The sequence below is a fragment of the Choloepus didactylus genome, chromosome 1 (assembly GCF_015220235.1).
Source record: "Choloepus didactylus isolate mChoDid1 chromosome 1, mChoDid1.pri, whole genome shotgun sequence".
In the NCBI taxonomy this organism is placed as follows: domain Eukaryota; kingdom Metazoa; phylum Chordata; class Mammalia; order Pilosa; family Megalonychidae; genus Choloepus; species Choloepus didactylus.
Genome location: NC_051307.1, coordinates 197,037,191 through 197,054,011, shown reverse-complemented (window position 1 = coordinate 197,054,011; position 16,821 = coordinate 197,037,191). Strand labels below are relative to the sequence as shown.

At 41.1% G+C, this 16,821-nt stretch overlaps 2 protein-coding genes and 1 long non-coding RNA gene across 5 annotated transcripts in view; all 3 read right to left on the bottom strand.

Annotated features, from left to right (window-relative positions):
• ZNF501 (zinc finger protein 501) overlaps nucleotides 1-4,235 on the bottom strand; it is a 21,677-nt gene extending 17,442 nt beyond the window's left edge. The window contains exon 1 of one of the 2 annotated variants that reach the window (XM_037848781.1): nucleotides 4,167-4,235. The gene's annotated coding sequence lies outside the window, so the exon portion shown is untranslated. Of the gene's footprint in view, nucleotides 1-986; nucleotides 1,004-4,166 lie in introns of those variants that run through there. The other variant, XM_037848814.1, reaches the window with a different exon arrangement.
• Nucleotides 245-13,102, bottom strand: ZNF502 (zinc finger protein 502). 2 transcript variants are annotated; one of them, XR_005218703.1, is made up of 4 exons: nucleotides 12,965-13,102; nucleotides 4,167-4,280; nucleotides 987-3,666; nucleotides 265-318 (listed from the first exon to the last, which is right to left on the bottom strand). XR_005218703.1 is itself a non-coding variant. In XM_037848763.1 (3 exons), the coding sequence occupies exons 2-3, from the start codon at nucleotides 4,219-4,221 to the stop codon at nucleotides 2,096-2,098; spliced, it is 1,626 nt and encodes a 541-aa protein (XP_037704691.1). In that variant the 5' UTR covers nucleotides 4,222-4,280; nucleotides 12,965-13,102; the 3' UTR covers nucleotides 245-2,095. The 2 variants fall into 2 exon arrangements, 1 of the variants encoding a protein (XP_037704691.1); XM_037848763.1 differs by having other exon boundaries at nucleotides 245-3,666.
• Nucleotides 13,103-16,821, bottom strand: LOC119543927. The gene is made up of 3 exons (XR_005218705.1): nucleotides 16,778-16,821; nucleotides 15,842-15,899; nucleotides 13,103-13,291 (listed from the first exon to the last, which is right to left on the bottom strand). It is a non-coding gene; the product is annotated as an uncharacterized LOC119543927 (long non-coding RNA).

The following is a 16,821-nucleotide window of genomic DNA, read 5'->3' as shown; positions in this document are numbered from 1 at the left end:
TGCTGTGTCTCTTCTGGTCTTTTGATTTGGGTTCAACTTCCTCTAGTCCACCCCCCCTCCCCGACATTAAAGCCTAAGAGGTGTTATCTATATAGTGCATAAGAATGTCCACCAGAGTGACCTCTCGACTCCATTTGGAATCTCTCAGCCACTGAAACTGTTTCGTCTCATTTTGCATCCCCCTTTTGGTCAAGAAGATACTCTCAGTCCCACGATGCTGGGTCCACATTCATCCCCAGGAGTCATACTCTGCGTTGCCAGGGAGATTTACACCCCTGGGAGTCGGGTCCCACGTAGGGGGGAGGGCAGCGAGTTCACCTATCGAGATGGCTCAGTTAGAGAGAGAGAGGGTTCATAGGGCTGTTTTTGCCCATAAGGTAGTAATTTCCTCAATGATGAATCCCTTTATGGAGAGTTTTCAGAACATAATATTCATAACTAGAGAGGGAAAATTGTATACGATATTTCTGCTGCATTCCCATTAATGGTAATTAATGGCCCAAACCAATGCTGACAAAATAGTTGGTTTGGAAAAATCAATGCTGAGTTCCGAACTATCAACTATGCCAGAATCAACTTACCTTAGTTGATTTTAATAGTCATATTTTTTCAACTTCTATAAGTCTTGAGAGCTTAGAAACTTTTTTCAAATACTGGCCAAAGACTAACCTCATAATCTTCTGGAGCTCAATTGCTGGGTAGGACTCAAGAACATGAACGGGAATGCGGGAAATAAAAGGAAAACCGTGCCATTTCCCTCAAAATAATAAAATATCATCACAGTCAGTGGCAAACCATGCTATCTTTTCAGGGATTTGAAAAACAAGTAATTCTCTCCAGGACTCTTTCCAAATTTATTCAATGAGAAGTGTTTTCCAAGATACTCCTTAAATGCAGGGAAGGGCAAATATCCAAGAATATAATAGTCCTAATAAAAAGAGAAACACCTGAAATCTAATATGGAAACCCAGCCCTTCAAGACATACCTGTCAACACTCTCTTTAGAAGTGGTCCAGCAGAGCCTCAACTCCAGCCAAACTAGAGTCTTCTTCCTTCTTCACTAATGTTTTCTCCTCCCTACAGTTCAACAAGCCAAGTCCCACTTTTTAGACACTGTTACTCTAGTGGGTCTCTCTTCCCTGGTCCCTGCTAACCAGTGGCCCGGCCAAACATATGAGAGGTAGGTATACACCTAAATCCAGGGTAGGGGTAAATAGCTGACTTGTTTGTTGCATGTAGGTTTCCTGTTCCAAGGCCTCTTACCACATCAACCTAGGACAGATAATTTCTCTTCTGGGTAAGTCAGCATTCCTCTAAGACAGAGCATTGGTCCTCCTTTCCCAGGCCCTCTTAGCACATCTGTCCTACTTCCCAATGAAGTCTCTTATTTTCTTAACCCCAAGTCTCCACAAGCTTGAAAGGATAAGGAAAGTCCTTCCTCACCCTGTTAAAAGCCTTCTTTGCCAGCATGTATGCAAGGATCAGCCCAGTTCTTGTCACATATTCCTTTATTCACATATTAGATTGTTTTTTTTTTGTTTGTTTGTTTCTTTTTGGTTTCACTTGCTTCTCTCTCCCCTTCATGGGCAACTTCCCACTTCACAGTGTGGGCAGCCTCCCCTAAGCAGCTTGGTCACAACTGCCTCAAATATCTGGAGGCTGTCTAGTACTACCTCAGAGCTGTCACCACTTTCAGAATGATATTGTGTGGAAAAGCATCTCACCTACAGCCAGTGAACACAGATGACAAAGTGGGAAGGTTGGGGCAGTATAGGAAACACACGTGCTAGCTGAAATGTCAACTCATAGGTAGAAGAGCCACATGGGAAGGGAGGAGTGGCAACCAGCAGGGCTTTATCAGAAAAGCAGGAACTTCCTTGTATCTACCCTGTATTTTCAGATGCCCACCAAGAGTAGGCCCAGAATTTTCCAAGCTCCTGCCTCCATTTCTAGAAATACTCTTCTCAGAAGGCAGTAGTCAGGGTTCTTTCATCCCTCCCTCTAGGAACTCTACCTTTCTACCTGCCCACCATCTCTCAAGCCAGATTCCTAGTCATTATCTCTAGACAAATGGTCATAACTAAAAATGTCAAGATTATTCACCACCATGAAGCTTCTGATGTCTCAGAAGGACTGAACTATGTCTGAAGAATTTTCCACATTCAATGCATTCATAAGGCTTCTCACCAGTGTGAATTCTGTAATGTTCACTAAGGTGTGCATACTTGCGGAAAGCTTTCTCACATTCACTACATTTATAGAGCTTCTCACCAGTATGAGTTCTGTGATGTCCAGTAAGAGATGAGCTATGAGCAAAGGTTTTCCCACATTCCTTACATTTATAGGGCTTCTCTCCAGTATGAATTCTCATATGCTGAGTGAGGCAGGGATTCTGATTAAAGCCCTTCCCACATTCATTGCATTTATAGGGTTTTTCTCCAGTGTGACTTCTCTGGTGCCGAATAAGGCAAATGCTCTGAATGAAGGCTTTACCACATTCATTGCATTTGTAGGGTCTCTCCCCGGTATGAATTCTCTGATGTTTAGTGAGTGGGGTGCTCTGAGTAAAAGCTTTGCCACATTCCTTACATTTATAAGGTTTTTCTCCAGTATGAATTCGCTGATGTTTAATAAGGGATGGACTCTGACAAAAGGCTTTGCCACATTCGTTACACTTATAGGGTTTCTCTCCAGTATGAATTCTCTGATGCTGAGAGAGATTTGCCTTTGTTTGGAAGGCTTTCCCACATTCATCACATTTATGGGGTTTTTCTCCAGTATGAATTCTCCGATGTTGTGTAAGATTTGAGTGTTTGCGGAAAGAAGAACCACATTCATTGCATAAATAAGGCTTCTCACCAGTGTGAATTCTCTGATGATGTTTAAGGTGTGTGTTCTGATTGAATGCTTTCCCACATCTGTTACATTTGTAAGGTTTCTCTCCAGCGTGAATCCTCTGATGTTCAGTGAGATGCGAATGACTGCGGAAGGAATTTCCACATTCATTACATTTATAAGGTTTCTCTCCACTGTGGATTCTCTTATGCTGAGTAAGAAATGATCGACATCGAAATGCTTTCCCACACTGCTCACATCCATATGGTTTCACTTCAGTGTGAATTCTCTGATGTTGAAGAAGGAATGAGCTACGACTAAAGGCTTTCCCACATTCCTCACATGTGTAGGGTCTCTCCCCAGTATGAGTTCTCTGATGTTGGGTAAGGGATGAACTCTGAGTAAAGGTTTTTCCACATTCATTACATCTCCAAGATTTTTTCTGTGTAGAGAGGGTTGGACATCTACTTTGATCTGAAATCTCAGTGTGCATGCTACTTGTCTCCCACTGATGCAGGCTCTCTTCTGTAGAAACCCTAAGATGTGTAACAAGGCTAGAGGTCAAAAGCAAGCTTTTCTCAAAATTATATTCTTGGGTTATCATTTCAGGGTGTCTTTCCTTGTGGATGAAAGTTATTCCTGCAAAACCTCCTTCCTGGAAAAGGTATGGTCCAGTAACCTCTCCAGGGGAGTTTTCCTTCATGCTCTCACATGCATATTTTTCTTCAGATGTAGAATCCTGATATTTATTCTCTTGGAATCTCTCTGCTACTATTCCTGATGAATCAACTTCAGAGACATCCTGCTTTGAAGCAGGCCTGTTCTCCCAACCTGTAAAAAAGCATTACAGTAAATGTCTCTGGTACAGAGCAGAGTGGAGGCCTCTGAAGTTTGGGGGACCGGACTATGACAGATCTCAGTCATGACTTTTGAGATATGGTCAGTAAAAGTAAATGGGGCAAGAAAGTCAATAATCACCACTAATGAGAAATCCCCATGAAAAAGCATGCTACAGAGACCCAGGAAATGAGAGAATCAAAGGCAATGGAGAGAAAGGGAATACAACAAACAACAGCAGGCTATAATTAGGAGAACACTGGAAATATGTATGGTGTATATTAAGAGACTATATAGTAGAGAATGTAAAAGGGCAAAATGAGAGATAAAATGAGCAGTGGGGGAAAGTTAGCCCCAAGAGATGTTCACATTTACCTGTCCCAACATCCCTACATTGATTTCTCCTGAGCTTCACTCAGAGTTTCTCTACAAGATTTTCAAAGTCTTCCTCCTGCCTTGCTGTTTCTCCCACTGGTTGTCTCTTGCTCACTCACCTGGACAGGTATTTCGTCCATTCTTGCTCTTTTCAGTTCCTTGCATATTCGACATCCACAAATTTTCTCTTTGCTTTGATTGGAAAACACTTCAAGTTTGGAAAACTGGGAACCCTGCTCATAGGAAAAAAGGAGGGTGGGATATAACTGTCCCAATAAACAGCAAAATGATTAAAAAAAAAAAAAAAAAAAAAAGCAGTTAGCTATGGATGCTATCTAATCACTCATCCCAAACCAGCCAGGATAGGAATGTGAATATATCAGCTAGAATCAGGGTTAGCTTGCAGCTTACCAGGTTCACATATTCCACTTCTCATTGTCCCAAAAGTGGCAGGCTCAGATAGACTGCTATAGTACCAAATAATGAAGAGGTTAATCTATAAATCAGAATGGCATTTATTACCTTATAAGGATAATTATGAAATAGATAGGAATATTAATGCCAATTAGTGCATTCTGTCTATCATACAATGACTGGTATGAAATATCAATTAATATAATCAAAAGATGCCTGTGAAATGACCTCAGAGCCAAGTGAACGCATCAAGACTGATCCAGACCCACCAAATCAAGATGGCAGAGAAAAACTTCAGGGCTGCATCCCCTCATAGATGCTTTGAACAACCAACAAGAACCGACAGAAATACCTTTCTCAAAGCTGCAGAAAACAGTTAAAGGGTTGCATTGACAGGCAAGTGCCCAATCAAGAAAAAGACTGTGAAAAGCATTGTGTTTCTTTCTTTCTTCCTTCTTTTTTTTTTTTTTCCGGTTAACTCCTGGCATTCAAGAAAAGCTCTGTCAGAACACTAGCTGGGTACAAGCTTAATGTACAGATGCCTCAGAACATAAATTCCAGTGATAACACATTAAAATAGCAAAACCTACAGTTTCAACAAAAGATTACAAAACATACAAAGAAACAGTAAGCAATGGCCCATGTAAAGAAAAATAATTAAATGAGAAGGACCAGACCTGAGCAATTCCAGACAAAGACTTTGAAAAAATGATCATAAATATGCTCAAAGAGATAAAGGAAAACATGGACAAAGAACTAAAGGAAATCAGGAAAATGACAGATAAACACAAGAGAATATTAATAGAGAGGTGGAGATTATGAACAGGAACTAATTAGAGCCAAAGCCCATTGTGACATAAGTTAAAAATTCCCTAGAGGGGTTCAAAAGCAGGTTGGAGCTGGCAGAATAAAGAATAAGTGAACAGGAAGATAAGACAATAGAAATCATCTAGTCTGAGGAGTGAGAAGAAAAACGATTGAAGAAAAGTGACTAGAGAAACTGTGGAACACATTGTAGGAGCATACCAAAATACATAGGAGAAGAAAGAGAGAAAGGGGCAGGGACAATATTCCAAGAAATACTGGCTGAAGACTTCCCAAATTTAATGAAAGACATGAATATCAACATCCAGGATGCTCAACTAACTCTAAAAAGAATAAAACCAAACAGGCCCACAATATAACATATTGTAACCAAACTACTTAACACCAAAGAGAGAGAGAATTCTGAAAGAAACAAAAGAGAAGTAACATATTACATACAAAGAAGCCTCAATTAAGATTAAATATTGATTTCTCTTCAAAAACCATAGAGGTAAGAAGTCAGTGAAACGACATACGTAAAGTGCTGAGAGGAAAACATTCTGTGTCTGGCAAAACTGTCTTTCAAATATGAAGAAGAGATTCCCAGATTAAAAAACAAAACCAAAAAAAAAAAAACGCTGAGGGAGTTTGTCACTACTAGATCAGCCCTACAAGAGATGCTAAATAAGGAGTTCTGCAGGCAGAAGGAAAAGGACAATAGACAATAGATTAAAGCCAGGTGAAGAAATAAAGATCTCCAGTGTGGGCAATGACGTAGGTATAAATACCAGTACTAGTTTGTTTTTTATTTTAACTCCTCTTTTTTACCTCCTACAGGATCTAAAAGGCAAATGTATAAATGTAATGATAAATCAGTTGGTTTGGAACTCATAATGTATAAACATGTAATTTGTGACAAGACCTACATAAAGGTGTGGGGTCAGAGGGGCATAAGAACATAATTTGTATATATCGTTGAAGTTAGGTTGACATCAAAGTAAATGAGATGTTAAATTTAAGAAAATATCAGAGAATATACGTAATCTGATAGAGAAAGAAATTAGAATACAAGTCACCAAGGGTGGGGGTGGCAGGGGGAATGGTGAGTTAATGCATAATGGACATAGAGTTTCTGTTTTGGGAGATGGGAAAGTTTTAGTAATATAAGGTTATGAGGGTACCGAAACATTGTGAAAGTGATTAATCCCACTGAATGGTATGCTTGGGAGTGGTTGAGATGGGGTAATTGAAGTTGTATATATGTTCCCACAATTAAAAAAAAAAAAGAAAGAGCAACTAAAGAGATGACAATTAGATGCAATACATTACCCTGGATGGGATCTAATAAGGACAGAAAAAAAAAAAAAAAAAAAAAAACAGGCTCAAAAGGACATAATTGGGACATACGAAAAATTGGAATATAGACTATAAGCATATATCAATGTTAAATTCCCTGTTAAGTGTTCAAGAGTATCATGCATACAAGCTACACTCAAGTGTTTAGAAAATGGATAGATATATAGACAGACAGACAGATAACTAGATGGATACATAGAAAGTTACAGCAAATGTGGCAAAATGCTAAAATTGGTGGTGCTGGGTATCTGGCAAGATAGGGTGTGCCAGTTTGAATGTATTATGTCCCCCAAACGCCATTACCTTTGATGTAATCTTGTGTGGGCAGACATTATCAGTGTTGATTAGACTGTAATTCTTTGAGTGTTTCTGTGGAGATGCGCCCCACCCAGCTGTGGGTGATGACTCTGATTGGATAATTCCCACGGAGGTGTTGCTCCGCCCATTCGGGTTGAGACTAAGTTGAGTCACTGGAGCCATATAAATGAGCTGATGGACAGGGGGAACGGGGGTGCAGCTGAGAGCAACATTTTGAAGAGAAGCTACAGCCAAGAGGGACACTTTGAAGAACATCCAGGAGCTGAGAGAGAGTAGCTGCAGCTGAGAGACAGTTTAAAGACGGCCATTGAAAGCAGACTTTTGCCCCAGAGAAGCCAAGAGAGGAAAAATGCCCCAAGAGCAACTGAGAGTGATATTTTTGAGGAACTGCAGCCTAGAGAGGAACGCCCTGGGAGAAAGCCATTTTGAAACCAGAACTTTGGAGCAGACGCCAGCCACGTGCCTTCCCAGCTAACAGAGGTTTTCCGGACGCCATTGGCCATCCTCCAGTGAAGGTACCCGATTACTGATTACCTTGGACACTTGATGGCCTTAAGACTGTAACTGTGTAACCAAATAAACCACCTTTTATAAAAGCCAATCCTTTTCTGGTGTTTGCATTCTTGGCAGCATTAGCAAACTAGAACGAGGGGTATGTTGGAGTTCTCTGTATGGGTTTTGTGATATTTGTATAACTGTCCTGTAAGACTGAAAGTATTTCAAAATAAAAACTTAAAAAAAGAAAAAGACTGATCCACTCACTTCCAGTGGTTCAGGAACTCTCCCTACTTGATACAAACTACAGATATATTGATTATCCTTTCTTCTAGGTGTCTTATCAATTTGTTTTTCTTCAGGGAGGGTTCAATATAAGAGTGTAGACTTGCAGGGTTTTTTAAAAAAGCTTTTAACTTTGAATGATTCTTGACTTACAAAAAAGTTGCAAAAAATAGTACAGAGAACTTTTGTATACCCTGGTATCAGAAATGTCAAAACATAAACTGTTTCCTCCTAGACTGTCTCTCCATGTAACCATGAAGTGAGAAGTAGAATGTGGTAGCATTATTTCAAGAAAATGAAGGTCAGAGAGATGGTTTTTTCACCAGAGTCAAGATCCTGAAATCTCAGAAGAATGGAAGGAGGGTGTTTGAAGGTTCTGCGGCCTTCTCATCAAGTCCTTGCCTCTCAATTGGGTTTTGAAGGTCTAAGAGGATCCTGTCCACGTTTTCATGATCCTCTCCCATAGGAGGGGTATAAAAGGGACCTGTCAACTACTACAAAACCCTAAGGAGACCCATGCAGTACAGTGAGATTTGTGTGTAAACAGTAGAAAAAGTCAGACATGTCCCTGCCTGCCGGAAGCTTATGTCATAGCTTGACAAAGACCTTAAACCAGTAATTACAAATATGAAAGTTACAAAAGTGGAAATATTCAGTGCTTTGGAAAGTAAGGGGGTCCCAATCTAGTCTGGGAAATCAAGCTTCCCTGAAGAAGGGATAAATAGGAGACAGATAGAAAAGGGAAAAGAATATATCAGAGATGGAACAGAATAAATGAAAATGCATTGGAAGAATGAAAGAGGTATCAGCAAGGCCAAAGTATTAAGCACCAGAAATGAGACGTGAAGCCCTTCCAAACAAAGGCCAGATCGTACAGAACCCTTCAAACCATTTTAAGGACTTAACCCTAAAGTCAGGAGAAAGCCATCAAAAGGATCTGAAACTGTTTGAAAAGGAAGAGAACATGATTAGATCTGTATCCTCCAACCTATAATGCAGAGGATGGATTATACGAAAGGAGTGGGGAGTAGTAGAGGCAGGGTGAACACTGAAGTCCCCTTGGGAGGTTGTTTCAGTAGTTCAGTGAGGGGACTGGACTAACTAAGGGACAGGACCCTAAGGACTGGATGGGTATCGGGGGAAACAGTAAGGGAGAGGGAGGAGGCAAGGGTAACCTACCAGTCTGGGGCTGGAACAATTACTTGATGACAGTGCCCTTTAGTGAGAGTAGGAACACTGGCTTGCACAGGAAGAAGATACATTTAGTTTTGAAATATCTAAGTAGAAAGTAGGACACAAATATCTGTAGTACAGGAGAGGTATGGGCCAAAAACATATATTTAGAGTTTTGGGCATAGAAATGATAATTGAAATAATGGGAATAACAGATAAAATCATCAAAGGAGTACAACCAGGAAAGCCTCAAAAGTGAGTCTACATGTTTAAACTGAAATTTAACTCCGGCTTTTGATTTATGCCATTCTTAATTCCCTAAAAGATATAAATAAAAGAATTTAATACATGGTAAGATTGGCATAGATTTCTAGTCATCAAAAAAAAAATAGGTTATTCATAAATTATGTTGAGACTGTTGCTTAATATTTGGAAAAAAACATTTGGTGGTAATTCCTTCCTCACTCCAAACACCAAAATAAATCTAAACTGATTTAAAAAAGTTAAATATAAAAAAATGAAAGCCACAAAATAGTAAAATATGGCAAATGCTTGTTTATTTTAGGGTTTGGATAGATTCTTTCTAAGCATTATGCAAAAAAAGCACAAAACCACAAAGGAAAATATAGATAAATTTTGGTCACAGAAACACAATTATTCTGTATATCTAAAATAATCATACATAAAAGTAAAAGCCAAGCAAGCTAGAAAAAATAATTTTCATTTAAATATCAAGTTGTAGATAGACTTAATCCATAAAAACTCCTTAGAAATAAGGAAAAAGGATGAATAGAAAAATAGAAAAGCACAATGAATACAGCAAGAATTACAAAAGGCCAAAAAAACATATCAAAGCAACATTCCATCTCAATAAAAACTGAGATGAGAATTGCTGGGAAGGACACTCTCCCTTGAATTGTTCTCACTCTTGCCTCTCTTAACTCTTGTCTCGAGTAATTCATTGCATCACTGTAGTTACTGCTGGACAGAAAACACAGGTGCAGAGAAAGAAAGCCTCTCACACACCACTGGTACCATCTTTCTGGAGGTGATTCAGCAAAATATGAGTTGTAGTTAGGACGTTGTTATCACCATCTGTAGGTATAGGGACTCAGAATAGAAGACTCATTCTATATATACAACACCTGATATGTCAGAATCTCCTCAAAGTCATCACTGTATCATAAGAATGCCTGTATATTTGACCTAGTAATTCTACTACAAGAACTTTCTCATAAAGAAGTGATTCCCCAGAAAGGAAAAAACATGAATTCACTACCTGTGAAAAATATTCCTTGAACTGTTGTTACTATTTTCCCATTTTTGGACATTGGGGTTTAGCAAATTATGGTACTTCTACTTGGTGAAAAATCACATAGCCATTAAGACCATTTAAAAAGGAAAATATGTGACCATTCGGAAACATATTTATGTAAGTGAAAAAAAAGGACATTAAAATCTCAAGTACAATATAACATTATATGTGTATGTTAAAATATGCATGTGAATAAGATTGAGAAGGAAAAATAAAGGTGGTGACATGGTGAGTTATGAATGATTTTCCCCTCTATTTCCCAAACTTCCTATATTATTGATATTTTGCTTAATTTTTTAAAAATTAACTTAAACCTTTAAGAATATACATCAAATTGTTAACCACGATCATCCCTGAGGGATAATATTATGGTTAACTTTTCCTTTAGGGCCTATCTTCTTACAATGTTTGAAAGTTTTGCCACAAGAACAAATAACTTCTGTAATCAGAGAAAGAAAGTAAAAAAATATAATCAGAGATAGGCACAGAGATTTATGTACAAAGAATACGTCGTTATAATTGTAAAAATGAGGCAAATACTAATGATACATCAATATGATAGAATATTACGAAGCCATTGAAAATCACATTTCCAAAGAATATTCATGAGGAAATGCATTATGTTAAAACTGGAAGATACAAACACTATAAACCAAAAAAATGCACACATATACTATAAGTAAGTAAGCAATCATTAAGCAGAAACTATTGTTAATACACAGATACACACAAAATAGACAAACCCAAAAGGACAGGAAGAACAGTCACCAAAATGTTAACACACTTATCTCTAGGCCAGTTAATGGGCACCTTTACTTTGTCCTTATACTCTTCTAAATATTTCACTTTTCCTACAATAAACACACCTTATCTTTATAATCAGAAAAATTATTTAAAATGAGTGATCCAATGGATATGGTATTGGTCTCCCACTCAGAATAGGATGAAAATGGATTTGACTGGGAGTCAGGAAACTTTGCTCTGCCATAACTTATATGAGTGGGCCTAGATGACAGGCTATTTATCTGAAAAAGATGGCAAATTAGATAATATCCATGAATCCTTCCAGCTCTAACATTCTGCAAATCCTTGATTAAATTAGTTAATTCACATAGAGCACTTTGAAAGAAGCCTTGCACGTGGCAGGCACTCAACAGGGGTTAAGTGTCATTGTGTTTGACACTAAAAACTATGAAGAAGACATGTGGGTGATGACCACTCTCCTCCAATTGTGGGCCATCTGTCTACATCAAGGGTAGGTAAACTTTTTCTGTAGAGGGCCAGAGAGTAAAGATTTTAGGCTTTATCAGGCTATATGGTCTCTGTCACAACTGTTCAAGTTGCCCTTGTAGTTTGAAAGCAAAAATAGACAATACATAAACAAATGAGTATGGCTGTGTTACAATAACACTTAAAAAAAAATGCTGAAGATCAAATTTGGCCCATGAGCCATGGTTTGCCAACTTCTGGTTTATAAATTCCCTTGAAAGGAAAGAATGCTTAGTGTGGAATAATCTGGATTCTTTTTAAGATGCTAAAATAATCTACCTGAATCCAGATTTGGGGGGAGAGGGGTATAATGATGACTCCTCCCTACCTCCCTTCCCCAAACCCCCAAATAGAAAGATAAAAGGGAAAACCTCCTGCTAAAACTGGTAAGGATCTAGCTTCCTGCTCATCCCTTGCAAGCTTTCTCCCCACTGCCATCTCTTTATCCCCAAATAATTAGCCACAGGAGTCTGGGCAAGGCAGATAGGGTTTTTCAAGGCTTTGAAACCACAGTGCCTTCAATGAGACCACATTTAAATGTCACTCCTCTCAGAAGCCCTTCTTGATTTGCCTGTTAGCACAAAGTAACACACCCCTCCGGGCTCCAGCAGCACTTTGTACCTATCACCTCTGCAGCCATGGGTCACTTAGTAGCAATGTACTCTTGGGTAAGTTTGCTATTCTCTTTGTGCCTCAATTTCCTCATTAAAAACAACAGATATTAGGTTTTTGTGAAGATTAAATAAATTAGCACAACTGATCTGAAAGGTATCTGGCAGATGGTAAATGCCGGATAAATGTACATTTAAATATTCGCACGGCTATATACATAATCTTCTTAGCACTAGATAAATAATCTTCCATGTGGCAGGCCCTCAAGTCATTCATTTTGTAACACCGCCCCTGAATTCTGTGTTTGGCATATCATTGATAGTAAAATTTTATTGGAAGACATGCATGCTCATATGCATGCTATCAATTGAGTTTTGCGAAGAAAGCAAGACAACGAACTACCAGACAATCCAACTTCAGAAATTAGGAAACACTGTATACTAGGGAATTGTAACCCAGGTCTGCAGACTCTCAGCCTAGGGCGCTTTACACTGTTTTCCGATTCCTGTTAAGACGGTGTCTGTGCTGCAGGATCTGTCGCGGGTGGGGATGGGGAGGGGAAGAAGCTGGTATCTGGACAGAGAAATCTCAGCCGCGGGATTTCGTTTTCCGACACGGCTCCTAGCGCTTCATCCTTCATTCATTCATTCCACCATCTTTCTAGGCCATCTCCTCTATGCTGGGCACTGTGTCCCTGGGGACTGCAATCCTGAGGCTGCAGCCTGGGCCCCGCCCGGCCGCACGCGCTGGTTACTCCCCAGGGGAAGAACGAGGCCGGGAGCAGCGCTTCCCGCATGCGCCCCTGGCCCGCCGCCCCCGCGGAGTCCCGCTCGGAACCATTTTTTTTCCCCCCTTCTTGGGGCCCAGCCAGCTCACCGCGAGATCCGCGGACTCCCCCGCGGGGCCGGGACGGTGACCGCGGGCCCCGAGGTGCACGGAAGCCCAAGGCAGGTCTTGCCCTCCCGGGCCTGCAGAACAGCGGCGCGGCCGGCAGTGCGTCACCAGCGGCCTTGCGGTCCCAGCCTGCGCGCCCAGCGGCCGCTTCTCTAGGAAGAGGAGGAGCATCTAGATGGGGACTTCAAAGAAGAAGAGCGGGGCCTCTATCTCCTCCAACTCAGCAGCGTTCCTGAGATCCCAGTAAAGACCACCTTGACTCGGTGCACAGTAACTACCTTATTCCTCAGGGAAAGTGCAGATGGGGACCTTAAGGACGGGAAGAGTTCTGGGTGAGAGTTAGAATGACCCATCTCGGCAAAGGACTAATATATTCCATCTGCTTCAAATAATTATTTTGTGAGATCAGAGCTCCTAATTCAGAATTTTGAATGATTCCCTATTTAGTTGGCATAAAGGATAAACTCTCAATCTAGACCCACACACGCTGACCTTAACCAGCAACTAGTAACATTTCTTATTCTATCATATACATTTTCCTCTATCATAACTGAATTCCCATTGGCCCCCTGAAATCCCTTGCCTGCTCCTGAGACTGGTTTTCTCCCCTGCTTTTGACCTTTTGGAATAGTCTTCTTCCCCTCTCCCTTTCTCTCCACACTTTGGCCATCCAAGTCATACTGATTCTTCAAAACACATACACATGCCAAGGAGACCAGTTACTTATGTTAGTTGGTTAGGGGGAGAAGGTGCCTCTGCCTGGGCAAAAGACCCTCTGGCAAATCTTGGCTCTTTGAGCTACAAATTTCCCAGGCTCAAATGATCAGCCAAGTGATCAGTTTACTAATTTAACTCTGAAGATAACTCACATATATACAAACTCTCTAAGTATACCCTTGAACCCAGCACACAACATAGCTTTAAAAAGGCATCAGCATTAAGAGTTATGGGAAACAATAATACCAATTTTGGGCATGTTTTCTTTTTTATCTGATATTTTTCCTTTAAATACCAACACAGAATAGATAACCTGATTTTTTCCAAGTGTCTGGCAATGCTAAACTTTACCTGAGCCCTGTGCTCCTAGAAAGCAGCCGTGGATTATAAGATCTCCAACCCTCTGTGTTCCAGGAAAGGGCTTACTGGAAAGAGCCACCTTTCCCCACATGACTTAGATAAGACTTATGGATGTCTGCCTTGTTTACCTGTGACAAGATCAGACACAGACCTCCAAATTCTCATTCTTTGCTTACAAATGAGTAACTGAACTGTTTGCATTCACTGACCTATCTGTATCTAATTCTCCTTCTAATCTGTATCTAATTCTAACTTTCACTCTCCCTCAGATTGACCCAGCAGCAGAATGTGGAAGAACTCCTCCTTAATGACCCTTCCCATCTCAGTTGACCTCAAGGAAAGATACTCCTTGATCAATTGTCTGATCAGGACACCTGTTCATCCCACTCCCTAACACCCTGTTCTTTCCACCCTTTCTGCCTGATCTTTGAGATACTTGCAGACCTTATGGTGGAAGCATTCTTCCTTCTGCAATAGTCTGTCTCCCCCTATTGCAACAGTCCTTTTCCTTTTTTGGCAATTGTCCTTTTGAATAAGGCTCTCCTTACCGAAGTCCTGATTTGTTTTTGATTTGACAAAACAAGAATCCCTGTGGTAGCTTCACTGTCCTACCCATCCCTTCGCAATGCGAAGAGCACTGTCTTGGAAGGCAACCTGAATCTTCTACCTCTATAAGCACCTCCCCCCCAAATGCTCAAGAGTTGCTTTTAGTTAGGAAAAGCAGGTAGAGTGGAACATACTGCTAACACTCCTAATTTTTTCCTTCGCTTTCTGTGGCAACCACGTAGATTGCAGATTGTTCCCCGACCCCTAACTGCACATTTTTAATTGGCATAGACGGATTCCGACGTTTCCCATTCGGATGCACGAGGCTCATGCAGGGAGGTGTCGAGATCAAGAGACCTCCGAGATTCCTAGAGCGGTCGGTCCAGTGGCGTGGAAGAAGCCCCGGCTTCACTTGCGGAGGGGTCTGTTTCTAAGGTCAAGGGAGGGTTTACCCTTGCTCACTCGTAAAGGCCGCGTTTCGTGGGTCTGTCGGGCCTAGTGACAGGATTCCGTGGGGAGCGAGCCCGGGGGGCAAGAATGCCGCGGGATCCGAGCCCAGGCTTGCCGGCAGCTGCGGGCTTTTCCGCTTTGCAGCGGAGCCGCCTCCACCGAGCTGGCTGACTCTAGTGAGCGGAGGAATCCCTGTGGCACTTGGCCGTAGAGAGCGGTGGCCTTGGGACGGGGTGGGGAGGGAGTCTTCTGTAAACTCCTTCAAGGACTTGTATTACGGAAGAACTGGGGATTAGGAATTGGCGGTGGAGGCAGGAGGAAGGTATATTAGTGGAGGCGGCAATCGGAGGACTGTCGCATTAGTTTGAGAGAATGTGAGAATAAACTACGGCAGTGACCAAATAAATATACATACGGGACACTAAGTAGATACAAACAATAGCAGATGCCTGTATAATGCGTAGTGTGTGCCGGGCACTGTTCTAAATGCTTGATTCATTCAATTCTCATAACCCTATGAGGCAGGTACTGTTTGAAGCTCAGAGAAGTTAATTTGCATGAGGTCAAACAGCTACTAAGTGGCAGAACTGGGATTGAAACGCGGGCAGTCTGCCTCCAGAGTGTGCTCTTAACCACATGGGGACTTGTGATTGAAGAGTGAGACAGAGGAAAGTAAGGAATCCTGCAGGTTTCTGACTTGTGGCCTGATAGGTGATGGTGCTGTTAACTGAGAGAAGATCATAAGAGGAACAGCAGGATTTCTTAGGAGAAAGATAATCAGCTTACCTCTGAACACATTCACCGGTAACACTTTCCAGGAGGCACTGGCTAGATGTCTTTGGGGCTAGGGGAAAGGTTGAACAGATGTAAGGTTTGGAAATCATAATTAACAGGTGATGGTTACAACCATGAGAGTGAATGAGATAGCTTAGGGCACAGATCACAAGCTAGAGGGTCATGGGCCAGATCAGACTCCCAGATAGGATTTGTTTAGCCTGCACAGTGTTTTTTAAAAATTGAAGTAGTTGCCAACTTTTTATTATGAGATCCTTTGTTAAAGTCTACATTTGTAGTGTTTCTTGAAAAGCTGGAAGATCTGGCAAGACCTTGCTCACATTTCGGCAGGGCATTTGTGTACTAGGGTGAGCAGCAGGTGTCTCCTTTAGATGAGCATATACTCTCCAGTTCATCTCAGGCCCTCCCACTCCCGATTATTTTACATAGTTCTGCTTGTTTCTTTATTCCTTTATATTACCTGCCTAGCCCTTAAGGTATTGGCTCTTTAACCTCCAACTTAGCAAGATCCTATAAAGAATGGGAGTGAGAAAAAAGTGAGCTAAGATAGAGTTTTAAGGACACTGTCATTCAAGGGTATGGGATTTAACAAAGTAGTTATATATGCCCAAGGGTCAAATAAGAGAGGATTAAAAAGTGACTTTTAGACTTGACAATTAGGAAGGCACTGGCAACCTTCCGGTAGCTTCTCTTAGAGTGGTTGGGGTGACAGGCAGTTTGCAGTGGGTTGAGAGTGCCTGAAAGAAGAAAAGTACTAATTATTTTTTTCCCAAGGTTTGGATGAGAAGGAAGAGATGAGGGTCTACCTCGAGAGGAAAAAGTTTGGTCAAAGAAGGATTCTTTTTAGAGTCAATGAGATGTGAGCATGTTTATGGGCAGACAGGAGAGTGTGAGGCAGGTGACACAGGAAGGAAAGGAGGTGCATACTTGTGGAGTTTTCTGAGGAATCTGATCCAGAGCTTAGGTGAGAG

Excerpts from the sequence above, each read along its gene's own strand:
- ZNF502 (XM_037848763.1), bottom strand. The coding sequence starts at position 4,221 with ATGTCGAATATGCAAGGAACTGAAAAGAGCAAGAATGGACGAAATACC. Across the intron at positions 3,667-4,166 it reads TGGACGAAATACCTGTCCAG|GTTGGGAGAACAGGCCTGCT; the intron begins GTGAGTGAGCAA and ends GCTTTTTTACAG.